This window comes from Euphorbia lathyris, chromosome 2 (genome assembly GCF_963576675.1).
Source record: "Euphorbia lathyris chromosome 2, ddEupLath1.1, whole genome shotgun sequence".
Taxonomy (NCBI): Eukaryota; Viridiplantae; Streptophyta; class Magnoliopsida; order Malpighiales; family Euphorbiaceae; genus Euphorbia; species Euphorbia lathyris.
The window spans coordinates 101,545,423-101,571,190 of record NC_088911.1 but is presented as its reverse complement, the minus strand read 5'-3'; the positions used below and the strand labels follow the sequence as shown (position 1 = coordinate 101,571,190).

The 25,768-nt window shown below is 33.9% G+C and overlaps 2 protein-coding genes across 2 annotated transcripts; both read left to right on the top strand.

Annotated features, from left to right (window-relative positions):
- The first annotated feature begins 1,888 nt into the window (after window positions 1–1,888).
- On the top strand, window positions 1,889–8,232 carry LOC136219167 (kinesin-like protein KIN-12F). Its single transcript, XM_066006439.1, has 17 exons — window positions 1,889–2,250; window positions 2,321–2,383; window positions 2,495–2,632; window positions 3,370–3,453; window positions 3,550–3,675; window positions 3,765–3,824; window positions 3,906–3,959; window positions 4,077–4,169; window positions 4,326–4,421; window positions 4,648–4,793; window positions 5,007–5,156; window positions 5,306–5,435; window positions 5,513–6,490; window positions 6,571–6,669; window positions 6,753–6,869; window positions 6,963–7,697; window positions 7,793–8,232. The coding sequence occupies exons 1-17, from the start codon at window positions 2,014–2,016 to the stop codon at window positions 8,036–8,038; spliced, it is 3,552 nt and encodes a 1,183-aa protein (XP_065862511.1). The 5' UTR covers window positions 1,889–2,013; the 3' UTR covers window positions 8,039–8,232.
- A 3,780-nt stretch (window positions 8,233–12,012) lies between these two features.
- Window positions 12,013–18,101, top strand: LOC136219166 (chloroplastic import inner membrane translocase subunit TIM22-2). Its single transcript, XM_066006438.1, has 5 exons — window positions 12,013–12,397; window positions 15,614–15,678; window positions 15,946–16,018; window positions 16,099–16,152; window positions 17,661–18,101. The coding sequence occupies exons 1-5, from the start codon at window positions 12,214–12,216 to the stop codon at window positions 17,921–17,923; spliced, it is 639 nt and encodes a 212-aa protein (XP_065862510.1). The 5' UTR covers window positions 12,013–12,213; the 3' UTR covers window positions 17,924–18,101.
- The last annotated feature ends 7,667 nt before the right edge of the window (window positions 18,102–25,768 follow it).

Below are 25,768 nucleotides of genomic sequence, written 5' to 3'. Positions count from 1 at the left end.
AAATACAAAAGCTAATTATAATATGATGTGGACATCTCCAATGCAAGACCCAGAGTGGGAGCGAAAAAAGATATTAGGGTGCAAAACCCTCACTCGGTGTGTGAGATTGCCCACTCGCTGAGTGAGGTTGCAACTGAAAATGGACATGAGCGGAGTTCACACATCGAAGGACAACAGGATAACGCTCTTAGTCCGTGGAAGATTGTTCATTCAGTATAGTAACCTCCTAGGTCGATGATAGAGAGCCAATGTTGATTACTTTCGCCGTTGCTCAACGGATCTGCGCTACAAGAGGTAAGTCTAAATCTATTAATTTATTTATTGATAAATCCGAGTTCATTATCCATTCTTTAGAGGCAGTGGCAGAGCCAGAGCTTAAAGTCCGGAGGGGTTCCATTGCATGAAGATTTTTTTTTCTTAATAACGACTTAAGGCTTTGATTCATAGTAGTCAAATCAAAATTTTCAAAATTTGATAATATAAGGGTAAATTTGATCATAATTGGAAACATTAAGGTACAAAACAACTGAGATTTAATATAAAGTAAGGATAAGGTGCAAAAATACTCTAATGTTTACACCTAAGAATAATTTTACCCCTAACGTCTAAAATGGTGCAATTTTACCCTTAACGTTGGCAACCAAGAGCAATTTTATCCCTAACGTTGACAAGTTTGGTTAATTGGAGAAATTATTCATCAAATTATCTTCTCGGTCATGAATTTTGTAACTAAAAAAATACAATTAAAAATAATAAAGGACCAACTGAATGTAGAGATTCCTTTAATTATCACTACAACCAACTTGACAAAAACTTAGTTTTATGTCATATAATCACATTCTACATTATAAGTACTAATTTTAATTATTTTGGGGGCTACTCGGGACTGAACCACTGTTCATCAAGGGTGTTCCGGAGGGTCGGGAGACCCTTCCCTACCCCTTGGCTCCACCCCTACTTAGAGGTTAGAGAAATCCATTATGACTAATAGAGCCTTCAAGCCATTTATACATTAATAATTGGGTTGCCATCCATTTGTTAGGAAACGAAGATACTCTTAGCTTGTTTTTTTGCTCATGCCTTCTACTCTGGCATAGTCCACTTCAAACTGAATTCTTACATATATATCGAGTTATATATATTTGTTTATGAGAATTATATCTCAAATAAATTACTATAAGTTATATATATGGTAAACAATTATAAAGTCCTTGCACTTTACCTAAAACATTAGTCCGTCTCTGTGTTTTTAAAATAATTATATAGTCTCGTATTTTTGTTTTCATCTTTATGTTTAAGTAAATGGTCAAATCAGACTAAATAAAATTTAAAATGCAAAAACTACCATTTACTCTATATTTTAATAATAAACATTTTTTTACCATTTTATTATTATTTTTAGATAATTATAATCTCTCTAATATTAAATAATGAATTATCTAAGTTTTATCATAATTAATTATATAGAAGTCTATTTTGGTATTATAGAACTTATTCATTATAAAATTAATGAAAATTATTTTAAAATTTATCAAAATATAAGAAGAATTATATAAAATTGTAAAAAATATAAGAAGAATTATATAAAATTGTAAAAAATGATTTTACTTTTACTTTTTAAGAAACTTTATAAATGAAATGAAGAAAAATATAATTTTTTGAAAAATTATAAAAATATTTAATGTTAATTTAAAGATATTATATTAAAAAATTAAAAACTAAAGAGAATAAATGCTTTCTTTGCATCAACAAAATAAAAATATTATGCATATGAGCATGTAATCATCTATAGATGAAGGATAGTGGCATTAATGTCATTTCAGCAAAAACAAAATTAAATTTAAACCTAAATCTGATACTCCAACGGTCATCATCCTCTCAACAAAATCCTTCCTTCCCTCTCTCCCTAGTTTGAATTACGTCTCTCTCTCTCTCTCTCTCTCTCTCTCTCTAACGCGCATACATTTTCTCCTGATAGAAGCGAAAGTAGAAGCGAAGCAAAGCAAAATAACTATGAAATCAACAAGTTCCATTCGCAATTTGCTTCCAAGATCTCTGTCCAAGCGTAAGTCCACTGCATTCGCGAAATTACCCAAAATTTTCAACTCCGAAAACACGCCTCCGCCGGATCACAACATCCAATTCGACGATCCCCCGCTCTCAGCTTCCCTCCCCAAATCATCGCTCTCTAAGTCCTTTACTTCCGTCACCAGTGCACCCGCATCTGCCCCAGTAGAACAGCCGCTCAAGGTATGATAAAAGGAAAACTTGCGTCCATTTACTTGTCTAGGAGTCGTTGCTTACATTTGTTAAATTGCAGGAAGAGATTATTAGATCGGATGACCAAAGTGAATTACTAACAAGTTTGGATCCGCCGGTGAAGGTTTGTTGCTTGTTCTTTTTTCCCCTTCCACTTCGATTATCAGATTGGTTACTTAAAAGTTCATTTCGTTTACTGATGCTATTTTTATTTTTCTACTGGCTTTATGAATAGGTTGTAGTTAGAATTAGACCTGTAAATGATCACGAAAGACAAGCTGATGTGACAGTAAAGAAGGTTTCGTCCAATTCTGTATCCATCGGTGATAGGGATTTTGCATTTGATTCGGTTTTTGATTCCAATTCAAATCAGGTTCGGAACTCTGTTCATGTCTTTTCTTTTGAAATGGAGCCTCTATATGGATTATTTGTTTGTGATTTTAATTATAGTAATCCTTTCTTTTACTGATGACAAAAAAAATAAGACAACAATAAAACATCAGATCATTTCTTTAAATTTCATAAATAGCACAGAAATTTGCAAGCAATTAGAAATTTTCTTTAGATGCAACTTTACTAGTTAGTTATGTCAAATTAATGGATTTCTATATATGAAAACTAGAACAATTCTGTATCCATCGGTGATGGGAATTTTGCATTTGATTCGAATTGAAATCAGGTTAGGAACTCTGTTCATGTCTTTTCTTTTAAGATGGAGCCTCAATGTGGTTAGTTGTTTGTGATTTTAATTATAGTGATCCTTTCTTTTATCGATGACAAGAAATAAGACACAAGCTAGAAAATGTTTCTTCTATTGTATGGTATTATTTAAGTGACTGGTTTTCAATCTGAATCATGGGAAATGTAACAAGAATTTTGAATCACAGTATTTGATCATAACAAAACCCTTCTTCATTCAATTTTTTCTATTCAAGAGTTGGACGAGTATAGGTTAATGATAACACTTTGGCGACCAAATGAATAAGGGTAATAGAAATCATGTTATTTCACCCTTTTTACTTAGGCCTCTCTTCCCTCCAACCCCAGATTAATTCTGTAGTTACTCAGTAAGGAATTCTAATCTGGAAGCTGTTAATTTGTGTGTGGCAGGAAGATGTTTTTCAATCAGTTGGAGTCCCTTTGGTTAAAAGTGCTTTAGCAGGATACAATACTTCGATCGTGTCATATGGACAGGTATTAATTATTCTTTAGCTTTTTTATAAATCTAACAAACACTTGCTTTGCCTGGTTAAATTCTGTATACTGATGTGGATTTTGAACTTTCACCAGACTGGAAGTGGAAAGACATACACGATATGGGGTCCACCAAGTGCCATGGTTGCTGAACCTTCACCAAGTAGTCAACAGGGCATCGTTCCCCGCATCTTCCAATTGTTATTCTCGGAGATTCAGAAAGTAAGCTCTTTTATAATTCAATAATGGTATTTGTAGGTGGTTTTTGTTCTCATATCCTTTGAATTTGAATCTTATTTGTCCAAATGTAGGCGCAAGAAAGCTCTCAAGGGAAGCAGATAAATTATCAGTGTAGATGTTCTTTCCTAGAGGTTTGTGATTTCTGAGAGCTTGTCATCACTATAGAGGCCCTCACGTGAATCAAATGTTTGATTAATTGATTATAATTGCAGATATATAATGATCAAGTCGGGGACTTGCTTGATCCAGTGCAAAGAAATCTTGAGGTGGATATATCCCGCCTTCATCTTTTCACATCTTATAAATACTTCCTTATCTTCTTTCTTTCTCTTCTCCTAGAGTACATTCTTGATGGTAACAATTGTTTTATAAAATTGATGCAGATAAGAGATGATCTTAAAAATGGATTGCATGTTGAGAATTTGACTGAGGAGTATGTAAGTAGCTATGAGGATGTCACTCAGATATTGATAAAGGTAGGGTGGAATAATTGGTCATATAACTGTTGGGTACCTTTTAGATTTTTTGAGCCAGGAGCTTTATGTTATGTTAAAGTTGTAACATAGAATTTTGTGCTATGGATTTTGGATTACAATGCGTACTGTGGTAAAAATCTGCATATATTGTTGCAGGGGCTTTCGAGTAGAAAAGTTGGAGCAACAAGCATAAATTCTAAGAGCTCTCGGTCCCATGTTGTGTTCTCTTTCATCATTGAGTCATGGTGCAAGGTAACTTGGATTTATGGAACTTCATATGTAGTAGTTAGCCTCTCTATTTGCCTTTTTTTAATGAAATTTTACAATAGATGTGCAATTTATGTTCAATATTATATTTTTATCTCTTAGGATGCATTGCTGATATAGTTGTTATTCTGTGGTAGTAATATGCGTTGTTTTGTTTGGCTTTTTATTATTTTTGCCACTTATGTGATTTCTGTCCATACAAATGTGACAGGAAACGTCATCAAAATTCAGTAGTTCAAAGATCAGCAGAATCAGCTTTGTTGATCTTGCTGGACTAGACAAAAATAAACTTGATGATGCGGGTCGACAATATGTAAAGGAATTCAAGCATGTGAAGAAGTCCTTATCACAACTCGGGTATGATGCCATCACATATCAAGGATAACTTATGATATTTACTAATAAGTAGGGGAAAACAAAATATGTTCATGATCTCTAATGCGGCTCAATGTTATGATTCCTAATATTGATCCTTTGAATGACTTCATGCTTTCCTCAAACAACATGATTCTTGTATTTGCTTACAAGTTACAACATTTCGTTAATGATAGTTATGTTTCATTGATGCAGGCAAGTGGTGAACACTCTAGCTAAAGGAGCTCAGTTGGGGAAATCTCAAGATGCACCGTATGGAGGATGTTGTTTAACTCGCTTGCTGCAAGATTCAGTTGGTGGCAATTCAAAACTCATAGTAATATGCAACATAAACTCTGATAATAGGTAGACTGCAGACTGCAACATTTATTTATTATTTAGTGTTTGTTGTCGTAGCTGGATTTCATTGGTTTATTATACCAGTTATATATTTTATAATGTGATCAGTTAGGAATCTATTTTTCTTCATTTATCAAATTTTGATTACTGTACAGACACAATGGTCAGACATTAAAGACACTCAGATTTGGGCAGCGAGTTAAATCAATAAAAAATGAGCCAGTGATAAATGAAATATCGGAGGATGATGTTAATGATTTGAGTGATCAGATTCGCCAATTAAAGGTATCCATAAACACTTTTTTTTCTTCTGTTCAAAGGAGTGGATGCTGATTATTAACTGAGTATCATATTATTTACAGGATGAACTAATAAGAGCAAATTCGGATGCATATACTTCTGTTGGGAACAAATATGGATATTTTAAAGGGCGGAATGCACGTGAAAGCTTGAATCAGTTAAGAGTAAGCCTTAATCGCTCTTTGATGCTACCACGCATAGAAAATGATTCTGACGATGAAGTAATTGTGGATGAGGATGATGTGAGGGAACTACAGCAGCAGCTGACTAAGTTGCATAGTTCTTTTGAGCAGAACTCAAAAGATATATCTGATGTCAGAAATTCCAGCCACTTCTCTTCTGCTGATGAAAGTTTTGAGACTGATTTAATGAGTGAAGGTGAAGTAAATGGTCCAGAAGAAGCTCTGGATGAAGAAATTACTTTGGGGAAACATGATGACATTATTGCTTCCGAAGTCGACCTTCTATCTAACCACAGTACAGCAAAGGCTATTGATCCTGCTATTAGAAGTAGCATATCTATCAGTTTATGTCAACAATCACACTCTGCTCTTCAAGAGCCAACATTGTCTGAGTCCCCAAAATTTGGAAGTACTAGGAGAAGTATGACCACCCTTCCATCGACATTTATGTCTGGTCAGAACAATGTATCGGAGAGTGCAAATTTAAAGCTGGATTTGATGAACCAATCACTAAAGCAAAGTGAGAAAATTCGATCGTCTTTGCGCTCCAGCAAAATGTTTCCAGGGCCTACTGAGTCCTTGGCCGCTAGCCTCCAGAGAGGGTTGCAGATCATCGACCATCACCAGCGGACCTCAGCTTCAAACAGATCCTCAGTTTCTTTCTCCTTCGAGCATTTAGCATTGAAACCATGTCCAGAAGTTGAGACAAGCTATGGTTCTGTTCAAAAGCTAGCAGAAGAGGCATTGCGCTCAGATGGATGTTCTTCTATACTCTGTGCTTCTTGTAAACAAAAGATCAATCATACTTCTGTTACGGTTCAAGATGAAGCAGAACATCCTAACGAACTGGATGATAAGGTGGCTAAAGCATGTTTGCACTTTATTTGATTGGAAATCATGATCTATGCTGACTTTGTTTTTATTTTCTTCCTTACCAGGATGAAGGCAATTATATGGAAGAAGCCCAGAAGAGAGAAAATGAACTAAAAAATGTTTGCAAGGAGCAAGCAGCAACAATTGAGTTGCTAAATCGACTTGTAATTATCCTTTTAACCCCTCTAGATGTGGTTAATTCCGCCATCATCGGATGCTAACCTATTGGTATTTTGAATATCTGCAGGTAGATCAATACAAATTTGAGAAAGATCATGATCAGGAGGGCAATACTCTTTATCCTCAGGGTTCACATAATCAGATAATACTGTTTGAAGAATCCAAACTGAGTGATCAAAACAAAGTTAGTTCTGTTAGACATACTGCAGATTTTACTTCCAAATTTTTTTATTTTGTTTGTAATTGAGTTTTTATTTTGGCCTGTTTATTTTCGCAGCTTCCAGAAATCATAAAGGAAGTTCAGGAAGTATATGATCATGAAAGCACTTCTTCTGATATGAAAGAGAAGGAAGCACTTCTTCAGGAAATACAAAGTTTAAAGACTCAGTTGAAGTCATATTCTAATGGTCCTACAAACAAATCAATGGATAAATTGAGGTCCTCTTTGTTAGCACAATCCATTCAGTGGCGAAAAAGTGTAAATGATCGGTGTAGTGATGAGGAAGAACTAGAGAGGGAAAGGCAGAGATGGACAGAAATGGAGAGTGAGTGGATTTCTATAACTGATGACCTGAGGATTGATCTTGAATCCAATCGTCGTCGGGCAGAGAAGGCGGAGATTGAATTGGGACAAGAAAAGAAATGCACTGAAGAGTTAGACGATGCCCTCAGTAGGGCTGTTCTAGGTCATGCCAGAATGGTTGAACACTATGTTGATCTACAGGAGAAATACAATGACTTGGTTACGAAGCACCGAGCAATCATGGAGGGAATAGCAGAGCTAAAAAAGGCAGCAGCAAAGGCAGGTAATAAAGGTGGCAGCCGCTTTGCCAAATCACTTGCAGCTGAATTTTCTGCCTTAAGGATGGAGAAGGAAAAGGAAAAAGAATTCTTGAAGAAAGAGAACAAGAGTCTCAAAATCCAGCTTAGAGATACTGCTGAAGCGGTCCATGCTGCAGGGGAACTCCTTGTTAGGCTCAGAGAAGCTGAGCATGCTGCCTCAGCAGCAGAGGTAACAACTTTTTATATTTTTGACATTTCTTCAATTATGCTGGTAGCTATTATAAGATTTGTTGTTTGTGGTTTCTGATTTTGCCATTCGAACAGGAAAACATGAGCAACGTAATGCAAGACAATGAGAAGATGAAGAAACAGATTGAGAAACTGAAGAGGAAACACAAGATGGAGATGATCACCATGAAACAGTACCTAGCAGAAAGCAAATTACCTGAATCTGCATTGCAACCTCTATACAGACAAGATTCAGAAACATCCCAGAATACGGCTGCTGTATATGATGATGATCAGGCATGGAGGGCTGAATTTGGTGCAATATATCAAGATCATCTTTGAGTCATTTTAAAACGTTATTTTGTTGACAGGAGGACCCTTCTTGGGTCTAACCTTTACATAAAATTAGCGTATTCCATTGTTTCTTTTACCTGCATCATCTCTCACACATTGTGCTTTGAGTGATGTATGATCTCTTGTTCTTCAATTCTATTACTTGATTTCATAATAAATATTGCCACTGATTGTTTGCTTTTCATCTTTCTATTATGTTCTTGGATTTTTCCAATGTTGGGAATATAATTTATCAGGCACTTGCTCTCATTTGTTCACTTTTTTTCTTAACCCCAAAGTCACTCATGTGAATATAAAACTAACAAGTATTTATTGGTAAAATATGATGACCACTTAATAATAAGAATATATAAAAGAAATTAGGGGTGTAATTATCTGGTTCTTGTTATGTCTGTGTCATGTCTGTGTCAATTATTGCATTTAGTCTTGAATGAGTCAAATCTAGTCCGAACCCAAAATTTTTTGTCATAATCGTATCAACTTAGTTCAATTATAGGAGGACGTTGAAATATTACTAAATAGGATATGTTGCCCCCGTACTAAATCCAAAACTTTAGCTGTTCCCATAAACTTTTAAAAGTTCCAAACGACTTTATATTATTAAAATTATCATCACCGACTTAATTAATTGACTAAAAATAAATTATTAGGCTATGGAAATATCTAGAAATAATAAGAAAAATAGTGGTCATTGTTGACCAATACACATAAATCTAGGAGCATTACATGTGTGAGTGAGGAGAGAGCTACATAAATGTATAAATAATATTTAAGTGCTTGTGTGTGTTAGTAAGGTTTTAATTTTCTATTAATAAAAATAATTTCTTTCAATTAAATCCTCCACCCACAATTCAACAAGTGGTATCAGAGCGGACGGTCAGGGACCGGTACGTGGTCGAGTGCAAGCAGGCGGTCAGCGACCGGGAGTCAAGTGCTTCGAAAGTTCGCGATCCGGGATCGTGGTGGTACGAGGTATTTTTAGCGCGTAATCCGGGACTGTAAAAATTATTGATCGGTATTACTTGGTTAATTAAAGGAGATAACCAAGTCGTGATGGCAGATATGTCTACCTCGGTAAGCACTCTTGAAAAACTTAATAATAATTATAGTACTTGGAGTACTCGTATGCAATTTTATCTGCTCGGCCAAGATTTGTGGGAGACGTTGGAGGAAACGAAACAGCGCCTCCGACGGAACAAAATGACCTTAAGAAATGGAAGGTCAAGTGTGGTAAAGCTATGTATGCTTTATCAATTTCGGTGGAGGACGATTTGCTGCAACTCATCAAGGATGCTAAAAACCCAAAAGAAGCATGGGACACTCTTGCCGGATTATTTACAAGGACAAACGATGCCAAGCTCCAACAACTGGAGAACGAGTTATTGTCGGTCTCGCAACAAGATATGACGGTGAGTGAATATTTTACTAAAGTTAAGGATTAGAAGAATTATAGTCCATGGGTTGCATCCAGAATTTAACGCACTTGTCATAGCAACCCGTGGATGGGCTAAAGAGCCAAATTTAAATGAATTGGAAAATATTTTGGCTAATCAAGAGGCTCTAGACAAACAAATGTCTAAAGTCTCAATGAAAGATGAAGATAAAACTCTTTTTAGTAATAAAGAGAGAAAAGATCCAAAAACCGTGAGATTGAGATTCGGAGAAAGATCTAAAGAAGACAGATGGCAGAAAAGTCCACAAAGAAGGAGTTGGCAACAAGGGGGAGCTCACCACACTCACAACCATAATAAAGAGGACAAGAAGGTGTATCGACGAAAGAACAACCGGTGCTATGTTTGTGGCAAAAGAGGTCATTATGCACAAGATTGTTGGTACAAGAAAGTAGAAGGCAACATCATTACATCCACACACACTCAAGAAGGAAGCGAAGAAAAATGGGATTTCCAAGCTTCAAGTGCCATGGTAGAGCCGATGTTATGTAATCCAGCCAGATCATCCATAGCAGATGGAAAGAAAGAGCAAGCGTTTGCTGTTGGGCAGCAAAAGGAGGAGGAACTAATAAGGCAGCTGAGTTTCCTTCAGCTCCTCAACTCTGCACAAAAGATTGAAGATCATGGTGGTGATGAGGAACCACTCGAGGAGCCTTCCAATGAAGAAAGGAACAAGAAAGATGCCCGACAGGAGTCACCAGCTTCATGCGAGATGCCATTAGTCAAAGAAGAGGTGAAGCGTTAACAGGAAGCAATGATAAAGATGATGTCACGAAAAGGGAAGATGGTGAAGACTAAGCCAACCGGTTCACCAAAATGGTCATCGCCCAAGGAGAGGATGAAGCCTACGCCAATGCATATGTTTAAGGTGCAAAAGCCACAGAAGAAAGTGGAGCACAAGACGAACATAGTTAAAGGTGGAGTTGTTACATCGAGGAAATGTAAGCAAGGCGCTTACAATCAACAACGTTTCACTAAGAAGGCAATTATCAAGGAGATAGTATTGCTGGAAGCTCTAGTCAAGAGTTTGAGCGAATTAGCTAAGCTAGGGAAGGCTTGGAAATATTGGCTAGAAGGACGACGACAACAACTGAAGAGAGATTACAAGTATGCGTCGAGGCGACGTAAGTTGAGGGAGATCAACAATGAAGAGTGCGGCAATCCCAAGAGAGAGGGAAAATTCAATCGTGCCATAAACGACAAAGAGGAGCGTGGACAAGTCGTGTTTGGTAAAGAAATACAAGTGATCGAAGAAGTTATGATAAAAGAGCCTACAACGAACAGAGAACCATCTTTAAGCAAGAAACAGAAAAATACTATGAAAGAAAATTTCAGAAAAGCAGTTTGGAATGGTTAGCACATATGAGTTATTATAAGTCGGTGCTGAGGGGAGTATTAAAATTATCATCACCGACTTAATTAATTGACTAAAAATAAATAAATAAATAAATTATTAAGCTATGAAATATCTAGAAATAACAAGAAAAATAGTGGTCATTGTTGACCAATACACATAAATCTAGGAGCTTCACTTAACCGACATAAGTTTATGGTTCACAATTAAGAAGACTATCTATAAATAGATATATTGCAAATGTATGATGTGTGAATGAGGGGAGAGCTACATAAATGTATAAATAATATGTAAGTGCTTGTGTGTGTTAGTAAGGTTTTAATTTTCTATTAATAAAAATAATTTCTTTCAATTAAATTCTCTACCCACAATTCAATATATTCTTGTCCAATTGCATTCAATAACTCCATAATCTTTTCCAAATGCGTTTAATAACCCTAAAACTTCAACTACCCGTGAAATTTCAAAACTTCATAATTATTTGTGTAGTTGACATTTTCTTGTTGATATATGGTGAACACTTTGACACATGGCAGAGCGTGTCTTCTATATTGTTTTTGTATTCAACAAATTCTAGTGAGAAATAAGGGGTTATTAAATATAATTAGACAAGAATAGAGATTTTTAAGCTTTGCGCCAAGTAGACTTGTTCATGGGACGTGATGGAACAGACTAACATGATTTTATGTAAAAATACTCAGTCCAAGCACGCTCAACCCGCTATTAATATAGGTGGCTCGGGCTAGGCTGAGCTCAGGCTTAAAAATCAAATCTCAAACTCAACTCATATAAGCACACCTAAAAAGATATACATACTTTTTAATTATAAAAACTAAAATTTATACTTAAAAGTAAATATTTCATATATAAATATATAAATTCACTAATTGATATTACTAGACAGGTTGGGCCGATCCGTGCTATTTTTATCGATCCCAACCTTATCCAAAAAAATAGGAGGCTCATCAGTTCAAAGGACAATGTTTGGACGGACCGAATGGTGGACAAGTTTATTGCCAAACATGGGGCAACAAATGTATTAATAGTTAACCAAAAAAAGAAGATCAAGATATAAGAAATGTAGTACCTTTTGTACTAAATATCTATAAGAAATTATCAATATATAAGAAATTTATTGTCTATTGCACTAAAAAGCTATTGCAACTTGAAAGATCCTTTCTAACAAGAATATCCAAGTCTCAACAATACAACACGGTGTCGTGTAAAGATGTGAGAGAGCGAAGTGGGAGTACTTCTCAGAGGAAAAAACCGCTGCTGTTTTCATTTGGATATTTGATATTTTATAGAAATTTTATAGAATTGAAAAGCGAGAGAGAGAGAGAGAGAGATACATAGAAATGGCAACGGCAGATTCTCCAAACGCGAACACCGGTACCGATCTCGAAGAAAACGTTCAGAATTCTAACCCTAATTCTTCCAATGCAATAGTTCCTGCCAACGCCAATACTCCTGCCGTTTGTCTCCTCCGCTTCGCTGGCGACTCTGCCGGTGGCGCCTTCATGGGCTCCATTTTCGGATACGGTATTCCTTTTCTTGCCCCCTCCCTCTAAAATGCTATTTCATTCTTATGTGCACGTATTATCTGTTATTGTTATTTTTTTCTTTTGTTGCTTGATGAAATTATTGGATGTTAATGTTCGCAAAAACCCTTGATTGCGATTCTTCTTTTTGTAGATTGGAATTTGTATTAAGTTATACATTAACATTGGTCAGCGATAGTTATATTATGCTTTTGCACTTCTGCAGCAATTATTGCTATTGCTAAGAAGAGCTAAACTCTGATCTTTTTGGGCTTAACTTAAAATGATGTTTAAATCAAATGTAATGTAAAAAAATAATTTCAGTTGATTAAAAGTCTGTTATTCAGAATTGACGTGCACTTGAGGATTTTTGATGCATTTATGCAGGGATGTTGTTGGATTGTTTGTTTCGTTTTAATATGTACACCATGAGCTGATACTCTATCTGGCTTTTTAGTCTTGATGCTCTTGTAAGTATTGCTGTTAACTCAAAGCGTACCCCACTCTGTGTTAGAGCTTACCATGTTTGCATCCTATATAATAGGGGTGTTCAAAAAATAACCAATCCAATGGTTTAATCCAATCCAATCCAGCCTAAAAATAGCTAGTTTACTAATTTATTTGTTCTATTGGATTGGTTATAACCAAACCAATATATTATTTCATATGGATTGGTTAATTTAACCAGTTATTAACCAATCCAAACTAAACCTTAAAGAAAATGGTGAGAAATTGATGGCTAGAGAAATTACTCAATAAATAGTTTGTGAAAAACGGAAAAACTTAGAAAACTGAAAAACAGAAAGAAAAAAAAAAAACGTGAAAATCGCAAAAATAGAAAAACGGAAAAATATTTGCAAATAAGAGCACTTAGTTGTGAAAGATTTGTGTAATCTACAATGTTGGTCAACTATTTCGGTTTAAAAATTTAATGGTTCCGTCCATAAAACTCGTAGTTTTCCAAGAAGTTGTTGCTTTCAGCAAGTTTGACACAACAATTATCTTATTTCACATTCAAATTAAAATTCAACTTTCCATTTGAATTAACTAATTATTGTTCAATTTTGAAATACCATTAAAATTTCAGCCATGTTTTAATAAGCCCAGATGTAATGGTGAATGATCAAATACTACATGTGAACATGGCTGAAATTCGGTTTTGATCACATGGACCTTAATGACCATGTAAGCCTTAGGATGTTTTGAATCTCAAGCCCAGATCTAATGGTGAATGACTAAATATTACATGGTTATTAAGGTCCATGTGATCAAAACCGTTAAAATTTAGTATAAGAAAAAGAAAAGGAAAATAGTTAGCAAATATTAAAGTCGTCTAAATTTGAAAAAGAAGAAGATATATCGGTTATAATTAAACTGAAATCAACCTCATTTTTTTATTGTGGTCATTTATGGAAAATAAAATACTAGTGCAATTATATCATACATGTACAAGTAGTCCATTTAAAAAAACATGTACAAGTAATTCGTGTAAAAAAAACATGTACGAGTAGCAATTATATTATACCAGAGTTTAGAACACCGTATTTTTTCCGTTTTTCCATTATCATGTTTCCCATTTTTTTCGCTTGTCAGTTTTCGGCCTGATTTATTTTTTCATGTTTTTTTTCGTTCTCCACGTTTTTTTCCATTTTCACGTTCTCTGTTCCTTTTCTCTTTTTTTCTGTTTTCACGCTTTCTTCTATTTTTTCTCTAAATGATATTATTAAAAAAAATTAGACATATTTAAATAAAATTGATTGGATTATTTAATCTTGCTAAAAAAATAAGCTTGGATGAAATTGATCCTTGGATTGGTGGTTAATAACAAATCCAATCCAACTATATGGAGTATCTATGGATTGGATTGGTTATTTACAACCAATCCATGGATTTCCTCTACTGGATTGGATTGGTTTTTTTGATCCAATAACCATTGGATTGATCCATGAACACCCCTAGTATATAATACAGTTGGGTTTTGGTTCAATATCAATCATATGCTGTGTGGTTGTTTTAGCTCTGTAGATTTTGATTTCAGTATGATCAAAAGGAGACCACAAGAAAAACAGTGTGTTTATCTGGGATGGAGGGGGAAATTTTAGAAATGGACAATTTCTATTTCTAAAATGATGATTTTATAATGCTTTTGTTGTCCATGTGTGAACATTTCACTTTTGAAAATTGAACTGCTGACCTCGATTATATGGATTACTTTACTTGGATATAGACAATCTAGTGCTTGGTTTGCGGAGCTGACATTTAGATTATGCAAATGTGTTTCAACTTTGTATTTTTGTTTATTTGATTAATATGATAAACATGATTATCGTTGCATGATTTATGAATCTGTAAGCAAACCACAAGAGTGATAATGTTGCCATACACAGATAGATATGCAGTGCATTTTGCATGCATAATTTAAGGTAGTAGGCTGCGAGAAGGTAATGCATGATGAATCAGTTAGTGATCATTCTTAGGGATAAAGTGCAAAAATACCTTCAACGTTGACAGCCAAGAGCAATTTTACCCTTAACGTCTAAAATGGTGCAGTTTTACCTCCTGATATTAGCAGCAAAGAGAACATTGCCAAGTTGTGTCAATTTGAGAAAATTGTCTTCTAAGTCATAAATCTTGTCAACATGTGCGTCATTTTATCACTCATCACAATATACGGTGTTTTGTATGAGTTTGACAAAAAAAAAAAAAATCAAAATATTTCGTCGAATTTAAAAATATTAATCTCCAATTTTATTATTAAATCACAAAAAACGTGAAATCTTTTTTTTTAGAACCAACTAATATGCAACTACTGCAGATTAAAGAAAAAAAATATGTGTTTTATAATAATGTCTGAAATTGACCTAACTTGCCAAATTTGGGGGGTAAAATTCTTGGCTGCCAACATTAGGGTTAAAATTGCACAATTTTAGACGTTAGGGATAGAATTGGTCCTAGTTGTCAATGTTAGGATATTTTTTCACCTTATCCCTCATTTTTATGTGTTATATTAGAGTTTACATAATTTTACCATAATAACTTTTTTAGTTGATGATATGCTGCTCCGTAACATTTAATATTATATGGAAAGTCAGGGGACACTAGAGGGATTATGAAAATCTTCAATATTGATGGAGTTATTCATTTCCTGATCAACTTTCTAATTTGAAATGATTTTTCTTCGGATATTTGTGGATATATGTCTTTGAATATATTTCAGGGTCGGGATTGTTTAAGAAGAAAGGCTTCAAGGGATCTTTTGTGGAGGCAGGATCTTACGCCAAGGTATGAAATACGAAAGATATAAAAAAATTGTTCATTCACAACAAAATCATCTCTCTCTCCCTTTTTAATGAATGGACTACAGAGTGTATGTAGAGTTTCTGGATTTTAAATGGCATTGTGATTGCTTTATCGTATTTTTCCAATTGAAGGCTGTTCTTATCTCTTTCAATGAAATTCTTAGCTACTGGTCTATTTTATTTTTTATTTTTTTATCCGTTTGTCCGTCTCCAAATAGAAAAGTCGTTGATATGTCATTGCCTGGAACAGACATTTGCGGTCCTATCTGGAGTTCACAGTTTGGTTGTCTGCTTTTTGAAGAGGCTGCGAGGGAAAGATGATGGTATACTATACCACTTGTACATTTCACTGTCCAGTATTCCTCGTATGTTTATGCTTTTAACCATGCTTTTTTCCCTATAGTTTTCAATGCTGGAATAGCTGGATGTTGCACTGGCGTTGCTTTAAGCTTTCCAGGTATATAATGCAACTCCCAACTATAAGTTAAGACAAAGAAGCATACGTTGGTGGGAACTGTACATAGAGAGCTCATTATGCTCAGGCCTACAAGTTTGAACTATTTGGCCAAGTTGTCTTGCTTCTTTTTATTGTCACCTGTTGTGAGGGGATTTATACTTAGTCATATTTAAGGGAAAAGTACAAAAATAAAGTGTGGTTTGGGTCATTTCCAAACTGCGGTGTTAAAAAAAGTCAAAAGTCAAATGTTAAGGATCTATTTTTATTTTTATATTTATTTATTTTATAAATTAACCCTCTTATTATTTAATTATCACAAACAAACCCCAAAACAAAAACAAAATATCAAATTCATCATCTCCTTCTTCTTTCATCTCTCTTTAATTTATTTTCATTCTCTCTCTAAACTCATTCACTCTCCCTCTTTATTTTCTCTCTCTCTAAATAGAGTAGGTGAGATGTAGAGTAGTGTCTAGAGAGAGAGAATAAAAATAAATCAAAAAGAGATGAGAAAGAAGGAGGTGATGGTGAATTTGATGTTTACCTTTTGTTTTGGGGTTTGTTTGTGATAATTAGATAATAAGGAGGTTAGTTGATAAAATAAATAAATATAAAGATAAAAATAGTTTTTTACCTTTTGACTTTTTTTAACACCGTTATTCAGTTTCGATAGTTTTCACCTGGTCAGTGACTGACCAAGTGAATTTGGCCGGTCACCGTTAGATCTAGGATGTGTAAATCTAAGCCATACGATTGTTTTAATCTCCACCATATGATTTTACCAAGTCTAGATCTAATGGTGCCTTTGTTGACGGTATGAACCACAAGGTACCAGTTTGCAAACTTTTAAACCACGTAGTTTATGTTTGAAAATGACCCAAACCATATGGTTTATTTTTGTACTTTTCCCCATATTTAATGCAGAAGATGTATTTCGTTTTTTCAAGCTTTTCTTGTTTTTTTTTTTTTTTTTTGGTTCTATCATGTAATGCTCAGATCAACCTCTTTTTGTTGTTAATTACTTAGTTGAGGGGAAAATGATTCTTTGGGTCATAGTTGTCATGTCATACCCAATATCTCTTAATGTTTGAGTGATACCACCTCTAATTTACTTGTTACTCTGTTACAACATCTCTCTGTTAATAAAATGATGGGCGCAATGATCTATTCTATTTGCTATTACTTACAAGTTACAAGGATTTCTAACTCTTACTTGCTAAGAATATTATATTCCATTCCTACTCACATTCTCTCTCACGCAAAGAACTAGAGTCTTGATTCTGTACATTGATTCAACCTTAAAGACCTTTTCTGCAGCATGTCGAATTTGTATTTGTTGATAATTTAATATGCAACAGCATTATTAGTATATCCAGATCACTGCTGTTGTTACTACATGCCTGTGCATTGCAATTTACAATATAAGTAACTTATCAGTTAGCAAATTCGAAGATTACAAGGTACGATGTATTAGTTGAATGACTCTTTAAACTTGCTGATAATTGCAGGTGCACCTCAGTCTCTTCTGCAGAGCTGCTTGACTTTTGGGGCATTCTCATTCATTATCGAAGGGCTTAACAAACAGCAACCTGCACTGGCTCGTTCATTTTCCGTGAGAAACAAACACACTCACTTATCCCATGATGGGTCAGCTCGTCCCTTGGTGCTCCCTCTTTCTATACCTCTTCCAAATGAAGTAAAAGCAGCTTTCTCCTACTTATGTGACTCTTTAAAGAAGTCCAGCCGCAGTTTCCCAAATGCTCCCTGCTAAAAATCAGGTGCATAAATGAATTAATGTTGCTTTCACATTCCGTAGATTGTTGATGTGATGACAGTACACGATGTAAATCTGTAGTTTAGATTCTGAAGCGTGGATGGTGAAGTGGATTATTTTCTGTATGCATTTTTCCTTTTATATGCAATTTTGGTCTGGCATCATTATTGATGTATTTTCATTGGCTGACCTGTCTGATAACGAGTAGCATAGTATGCTAGAAAATGTTTGGATGTTGGTAGGTGATATGCAAGTGTAATGTGAGCTTTCATGTGAGGGATTCTGTTTTTCCTGCACCATGCTAAGTCTTTTCACGGGCTGGGAAAGAAAAAATCTGAATTTGAACGTCATCTGTCAGTTATTGAAAAAAAATAAATAAAAAATAGAATTTGTTACTTGATTTTGGTTCAGGTTCGACTTTTTACTATTTGAAACGTTAATTAAAAATATGTACTTGTAAAAGTTTTATTATTTTTAGAAGGAATTTGTTGTTGTTCAATTTTCAAATTTTATTAGTTTACAATTGTTGGTTGTTTTACTTGTAAAAGCATATCTAGATATATATAGAAAAACACATATGTACGATGCATTTTATATACTAAGAGACATTGTTTAAATGACACTACACATATTCAAAAGAATTGCATTAGTAAATCCAAAAAAAAAAAAAAAGAAATCATTTAGATGAAGATTTTAATTTCATGTTATACTAATTAAATGATCTAAACGATATTGATACAATAATTTTTTATTGAGAAAATTGAGCAATTTAATAATTTTTTATTGAGAAAATTGAGCAATTTAAATGAATGCTTCAGGAAAAAAAAAGAGACTAATTTCTTTCAATGATTATGTAAACTTCAAAAAGAAAATATATAGACATTTATGAAGAAAAAAGATATAGTTGTTACTATTTTTTTTTATTATAATTTAATGCTTTAGAATATATTTTATTGTTTAATGATTTCAGATTTGCTATTCATTAATCTAAAGTTACTGTTTCAAAGAAAAAACATATTTATATTTACTATTTTACAAATTAATAATAATAAGGGTAAAGTATAAAAAAAAATCCTGTGGTTTCCGACTTTTGCAAACAAAGTTCCGTGTTTTAAAAGCGTACAAACGGGGGTTTGTGGTACCAGCCATTAACAAAGAAGAGATTTTTTATGGATGTCGTTAAGTTCGGTTGACCTGACACTTTGACTGAAAATTGCACCAAAGGCAATTTCGTCCTTTCGCATCCCAATTGTGGTATAAAAGGCTTGAGAAATTTCATCCCCCAAATTCGCTCATTCTCTTCTTTTTTGGTCCATATAGTCACTGGTTCAAAATTTCCAGGATTGCAGTTCATTGTGGTATGTCTTTAAGTATTTATAATGGTTCTAAGTATTGAGTTGGTAGGCTTTGTTGGATTGCTATTGATGCCTGGAAAAGTTCTTTCTCAATTTTCTGTGCACTGAACTAAATTTGTCAAGTAAAATTTTTCAAGCCAGATAATTGCCCTTGGTGCAATTTTCAGTCAAAGTGACAGGTCAGCCCAACTTAACGGCATCCATAAAAAATACCTTCTTTATTAACGGCTGGTACCACAGACCCCCGTTTGTACGCTTTTAAAACATGGGACCTTGTTTGCAAAAGTCGAAAACCACAGGGTTTTTTTTTGTACTTTACGCTTTTAAGTATAATTTTATTAAGGGCAAATTTCAAAAAAAAAACTCTGTGGTTTCACTTTTTTGTAGAAAAATGACTGTGATTTTTTTCTTTTCAAATACAGGACTGTGGTTTATTCCGTTACACTATTTACGGATTTGGTGAAGATGCCGTTTATTTGCTGACGTGGCGAAGGGCAAATATGGGTTTTTAAAAAAATTGGGGTAATTTTTTTTTTAAAAACCTGTGGTTCCACTTTTTTTGCAGAAAAAGGACTGTGGTTTTTTTTCTTTTAAAATACAGGATTGTGGTTTATCTGGTTACACTATTTACAGATTTGGTGAAGATGCCGTTTATTTGCTGACGTGGCTGAAGGGCAAATATGGATTTTTTAAAAAATTGACTATAAAAGGCTTTGAACAACCATGTGAGATTTACGTTCATGTGAGATTTTATAGTCAATATTGTAGCCACAAAATAGTTATAAAAATCCATTGGTCAATATTGTAGACCCAAAATAGTTATAAAAAATCCATTGGTCAATTTTTTTAAGAACTAATATTTGTCCTTCAGCCACGTCAACAAATAAACGAGATCTTCACCAAATCCGTAAATAATGTAACGGAATAAACCACAGTCCTGTATTTGAAAAGAAAAAAACCAGTCATTTTTCTGCAAAAAAAGTGAAACCACATGGTTTTTTTTAAAATTTATCCCATTTTTTAAAAAACCCATATTTGCCTTTCGTCACGTCAGCAAATAAACGACATCTTCACCAAATCCGTAAATAGTATAACGGAATAAACCACAGTCCTGTATTTGAAAAGAAAAAAACCACAATTCTTTTTTTACAAAAAAAAAAAGACACAGGGGTTTTTTTTTTCGAAATTTACCCTTTTATTAATCACTACTAATCAATTAGTTAGCAACAACAAATAACATTTGTTAATAATAACAAATAATAACAACCAAGCAATTAAATTAATTTTCTAAGATTCAAAGCCAATTGTAATTTGAATGGTATGTTCTGATTTTTAAAGGTGCTATCATCTATTAGGTGGATCATTTATCAATTTTTTTTTTTTTTTTTTTTTTTTTTTTTTTTGCACATATTTTAGGATTTGAATTAGAAATCTAGTTTAAGCGACTTGAGGTTCTTCACCATTCAGATCAACCTTAATTGATTTTAATAATAATTATTCCACTATTTAATTCATTATTTTTTCATGAAATTTGTATTTGACAGCTGGTGGAATAAAACTTTCTAAATTTAACGTAATAATAAAAAGTCCATAATTAATATTTTTTGCTCTAAAATTATTTATCTCATATTTATTAAATATGATTATTTGTTTCACATTTCATGAAAAAACAGTAAAAACATGAAAATTTTATAAAAACAAAAAAAGACAAAAATACAGATGTCAAAAATGTAAAAAACAAAAAATCCAAAAATGGGAAAAATAGTAAAATTGGGGAAAATGTGGAAAACAGAAAACACGAGAATTTTTTTGGCTTTGGATTGGGAATTTGATTCTTTTTGTGATAAGTTAGTGTTAATCTACTTTAATTTAGCCAATGGTGATGGGATACCTGGCTCAATTATTCTGTATTTGGTACACTTAGTTATTGAAATTTGAAATGAAAAAGTTATTAGGGAGGGAATGCATTTTGATTTTAGAGATGGTGGGGGGCACTGGAGATAGAAGTGACAATTTGGTGGAAGAAAATTTGATGTCCCTCCCATGTACTTCTAAAAAAAACTAGAGAGGACAGAATTACATAAGACATGATGATAAAATGCGAAATTGATACGTAATTTTAGTGTTTGTATTTAGGGGGTGTTTGGTTGCTCATTTTCAGACTCCTTTTACCTTTTCATTTCAAAAGGGAGAGTTTTAGATGTTTGGTTAGTGACCTCCTGTTTGCCTTTTACAATTGAAAAGCAGCATTAGATGTTTGGTTAGTGATCTCCTGTTTGCCTTTTACACCCGAAAAGCAGTTTTTAACAAAAGCAGAGAATCTCTGCTTTTTGGAAAAGCAGCTTTTTCCAACAGCAAACAGCAAACCGTAACAGCAACAGCAAACAACAACAGCAAACCGTAATAGCAAACAGCAAACAGTAGGTAAAACAAACGGACCCTTAGTTTAGGGTAAATTCCAAAAAAAAAACCTGTGGTTTCATGTTCTTCCAAAAAAACCCTTGTGGTTTGTTAATACAAAAAAAAGGACTGTGTTATACGCCGTTACCCAAAAAACGGAAAATGACTTAACACAGTTAAAAAAGCTGACGTGGCACAGGGGTAAAATTGGAAAAATAATTTTTTTTTTATTTTTTTTCTCTCTCCTCCTTCTTCTTGTTCCTTTTTCTTCCTTCCTAAATTATCAGGTATTCCGAGATTCTCTCTTCTCTTTCTCGCTTTCTGTTGATACCAAATCTCTTCTCTTTCTCGCTTTCTGTTGATTCCCTTCCCTTTCTTTTCTTGATGCTCTCATGAATTGATGCCTTTGTGTCTTTCTCTGTGTCTTTGTTTTGTCAATTTCTATATTATTGCTTTTGCTACCTTCATCGGTTCCCTGACCTTTATTTCTGTTTGGCTGGTGAGAAAATAAGGTGGAAGATTTTTAAACTTGACTAATTTACTCTTCCTGATTTTTAATTGAAGGAGATCTAACCAGATTGTGAAATTATAATTCCTAAGATTTGATGCTGTATTACGGTTAGGGATGAAGTGACTCTAATTACCGTTACCTCTTTGTTCGGTCTTTACATTTTATTCTCTCGAGAGAATGTTCGGCTTAAAGAAATCTCCTCTAAAGGTTGCTAACAGTAAGGTTGACCCTGGATATCCTCAATCCCGGAAATCTGGAAATTTTCCAGATTTCTGGAATCGAAACATAAAAAAAAAAAAAAAGAAGAGAGGAGGAAGAAGAAAAAGAAGAAAAAAAGGAAGAAGAAGAAGAAGAGTAAGAAGAAAAAAAAAACGAAGAAGAGAAGAGAAGAAGAAAAGAAAAACCATGAAAGGAGAGAGAGAAAGAAAAATAATTTATTCTCCTTATTAATGGAAGAAGAAAAGAAGAAAAAATTAATAGAAGAAGAAGAAGAAGAAGAAGAAGAAGAATGAAGAAGAAGGAGGAGAGAGAGGAGGGGAAAAAATAAAAAAAATAAAAAAAATCGATTTTCCAATTTTACCCCTGTGTCACGTCAGCTTTTTAACGGTGTTAAGCCATTTTCCGTTTTTCGGGTAACGGCGCAAAACACAGTCTTTTTTTTTGTAATAACAAACCACAAGAGTTTTTTTAGAACTACATCAAACCACAAGGGTTTTTTTTGGAATTTACCCTTTAATTTAATAAGTATTGTATCAATTTTGGATTGATAAGGAAATTTTTGGATTGAGTTAGGATTGACATGTACAAAATGACACGAATATTTAAAATTATTGTTATATTATCATATTTGTATATGTCACATTTATTATTACATATAATAAAACTACAGTTATTAATTGTAAGGGATAAGGTGTAAAAATATCTCTAATGTTGATAGCTACAAGCAATTTTACGCCTAACATTCAAAATGGTGCAATTTTCTCCTAACGTTGGCAACCAAAAGCAACTTTACCCTTAACGTTGGTAATTTGTGTCAAGTTCAAATATGATTATAAAACATAGATGTTTTGTCTTTTAATCTGCGCAGTTGTATATCAGTTGGTTCTAAAAAAATAAATTTCACATTTTTTGTGATTTAATAATAGAATTGGAGAATAATGTTTTGAAATTCGACAAATATTTGGATTTTTTTTGTACAACTCGTACAAAATATAGTATAACTTTTTATTTTTATTTTTTTCGCATCTATCAATGTGTTTATGATTTGTTACTAATAAGTGATAAAATAACGTGCATATGAAGTTTCGAGGAAAAAAATCATGATTGAGAATACAGTTTGATGAATTATTTCTCAAATTGACACAACTTGCCAACATTAGGGATAAAATTGCTCTTGATTGTAAACATTAAGGGTAAAATTGCACAATTTTAGATGTTAGGAGTAAAATTGCTCTTAACATTAGGGGTATTTTTGCAGCTTATTGTAAACAAGGCTGGAACCTCCTATATTGTTATAAATACATTACATGATCCCTCGACATGATATTAGCGAACTTTTGGATGATTACTCTTAACATATTAATCCATAAATAACATAAAATATTTAAAATAATACTATATTCTCTTATAATTTTAAAACGTGCCATTAATAAATGTACATAGTAAAATTACATATGACCTGAAAATACGATAGGAAATCGACACTAACCCGATTAGGTTAACACGATGTTGACACAAGTTTTTGGATTGAGGTAGGATTGACTCATTTCGACACTAATTCAAAATTGACACTATACGAACATGGCACGAACCAAATAATTGTCACCTCTATAAAAAAATAGTTTGCACTTAATTAAAATAATATATTCAGGGTCAGTTCTACATCCTCTGCTATATTGATGATACCCTTATGGTTGGTGTTTAAGCCACAATTGCCAACGTTGAAAAGGGATTTTTTATTCGCACTCTCGGTAGAGCATCCTACTTTCTTGGACTTAAATTTGGTACACAAAACAAGGAATTCACTTACACCAAGCCAAATATGCATATAACATCTTAGATCGTGTGAACATGATAGATTTAAAACTCACTCTCACCCTCATGGCCACCTCCCCCACTTTATCAAAAGTCGTTAGTACTTCGCTCCCATTAGGAGATAAATATCGCAATATTGTTGGAGCTATGCCGTATCTCAATTTAACCAGACCTGAGATTGCTTTCTCAGTCAACCGATTATGCCAGTTTCTTCATTCACCTACGGATAAAAACTAGAAAGGAGTCAAGTGAGTGCTATGATATATTCAGGACACACTTGATTATGGCATTATCTTTTCTCCTACTCCTGCTCGGCAAATTCATTGCTACTTGATAGCAACTGGGGCAGTGTAACACCCAGGTCCAATACTATGTAGATATTGTCCGCTCTGGCCCAATTCCAACACATTGGACCTCACGGCTTTAAAACGCGTCTGCATGTATTGGATTCACATCTTACTAATAAGCCCTAATCACTCCCTCTCCATTTCTGATGTGGGATTCAGTTCATTCCTGCCCCCATCGCCATCCCTTAGGGCCGCTCCTTGCTCAGGTCTTCTTACCCCGGCGCCACCCACTCCGGGCCGGGTCGTTACAGGCCCACCAGCTTCCGCCTGGTTCGTCCCCTAACCACACATCGTACGTGGAGAGTCGGCTCTGATACCACCTTTGTCACGACCCAACCCAGGCCATGACCGGCGCATAAATTAAATTAACTTTAACCTATGCTAGCCTTAATTCTGAACTAATGAAAATTCCAAAATTAACTAACAGAATATCAAATTCGTTGAAATTACATCATAAACCTCAAAATGAACCTAATTATTCAAGTCAAATCTCAACAATCTAAAGTCTCAAAAAAAATGAATTAAAGCTAAATAATTAAGCAGTCTCCTTCAACATCAATTCAAGGGTTACCTCACGAACAAAGACCTTAATCTGAAAAAGAAAGATTCAACGTGGTATGAGATTTTCGTCTATACGAGCGAAAACCTCAGTGAACAGTAGCTATAGCACACAACAGAAAAGGAACAGGCAGGCAGGCTGATATTTTTAAATTATGATCCTATTTGATTGAAATATTATATTGAAAAACTGTTTATTAAAAATTAGTGTTTGACAGTATATTTTCGTTCCTAAAAACGTATAGCTTAAACCTTGTGTTTACTAAATATCCTTAGTATTAGAGCGTATATTCTGGGAACAGGCCTTTATATTGATTTGTTTTATTATCAGGTACAATGGATTTATTAAAAATTTGATTTGATATGATTTGTAGTTTCTGATACGCGATTTATCGCAGTTATTACCTTTGTTTAGAAATCTGATAATTCGTTCAATCAGTTATGATTTTCTAAATTATATATGTATACTATATGTTTTCAAACTGGTACAAGTGCTCAGTATATCTGTATCTGTTATCTGGCCTCTCACTGATCTTCATAACATTAGGTCCTTGCATTTGTCTTTGAGTCAGGTTGTCAGTTGTCAGTTTGTCGTCAGCTGTGTCATCATTAGAATCATGCATAAGATCGGTGAAGG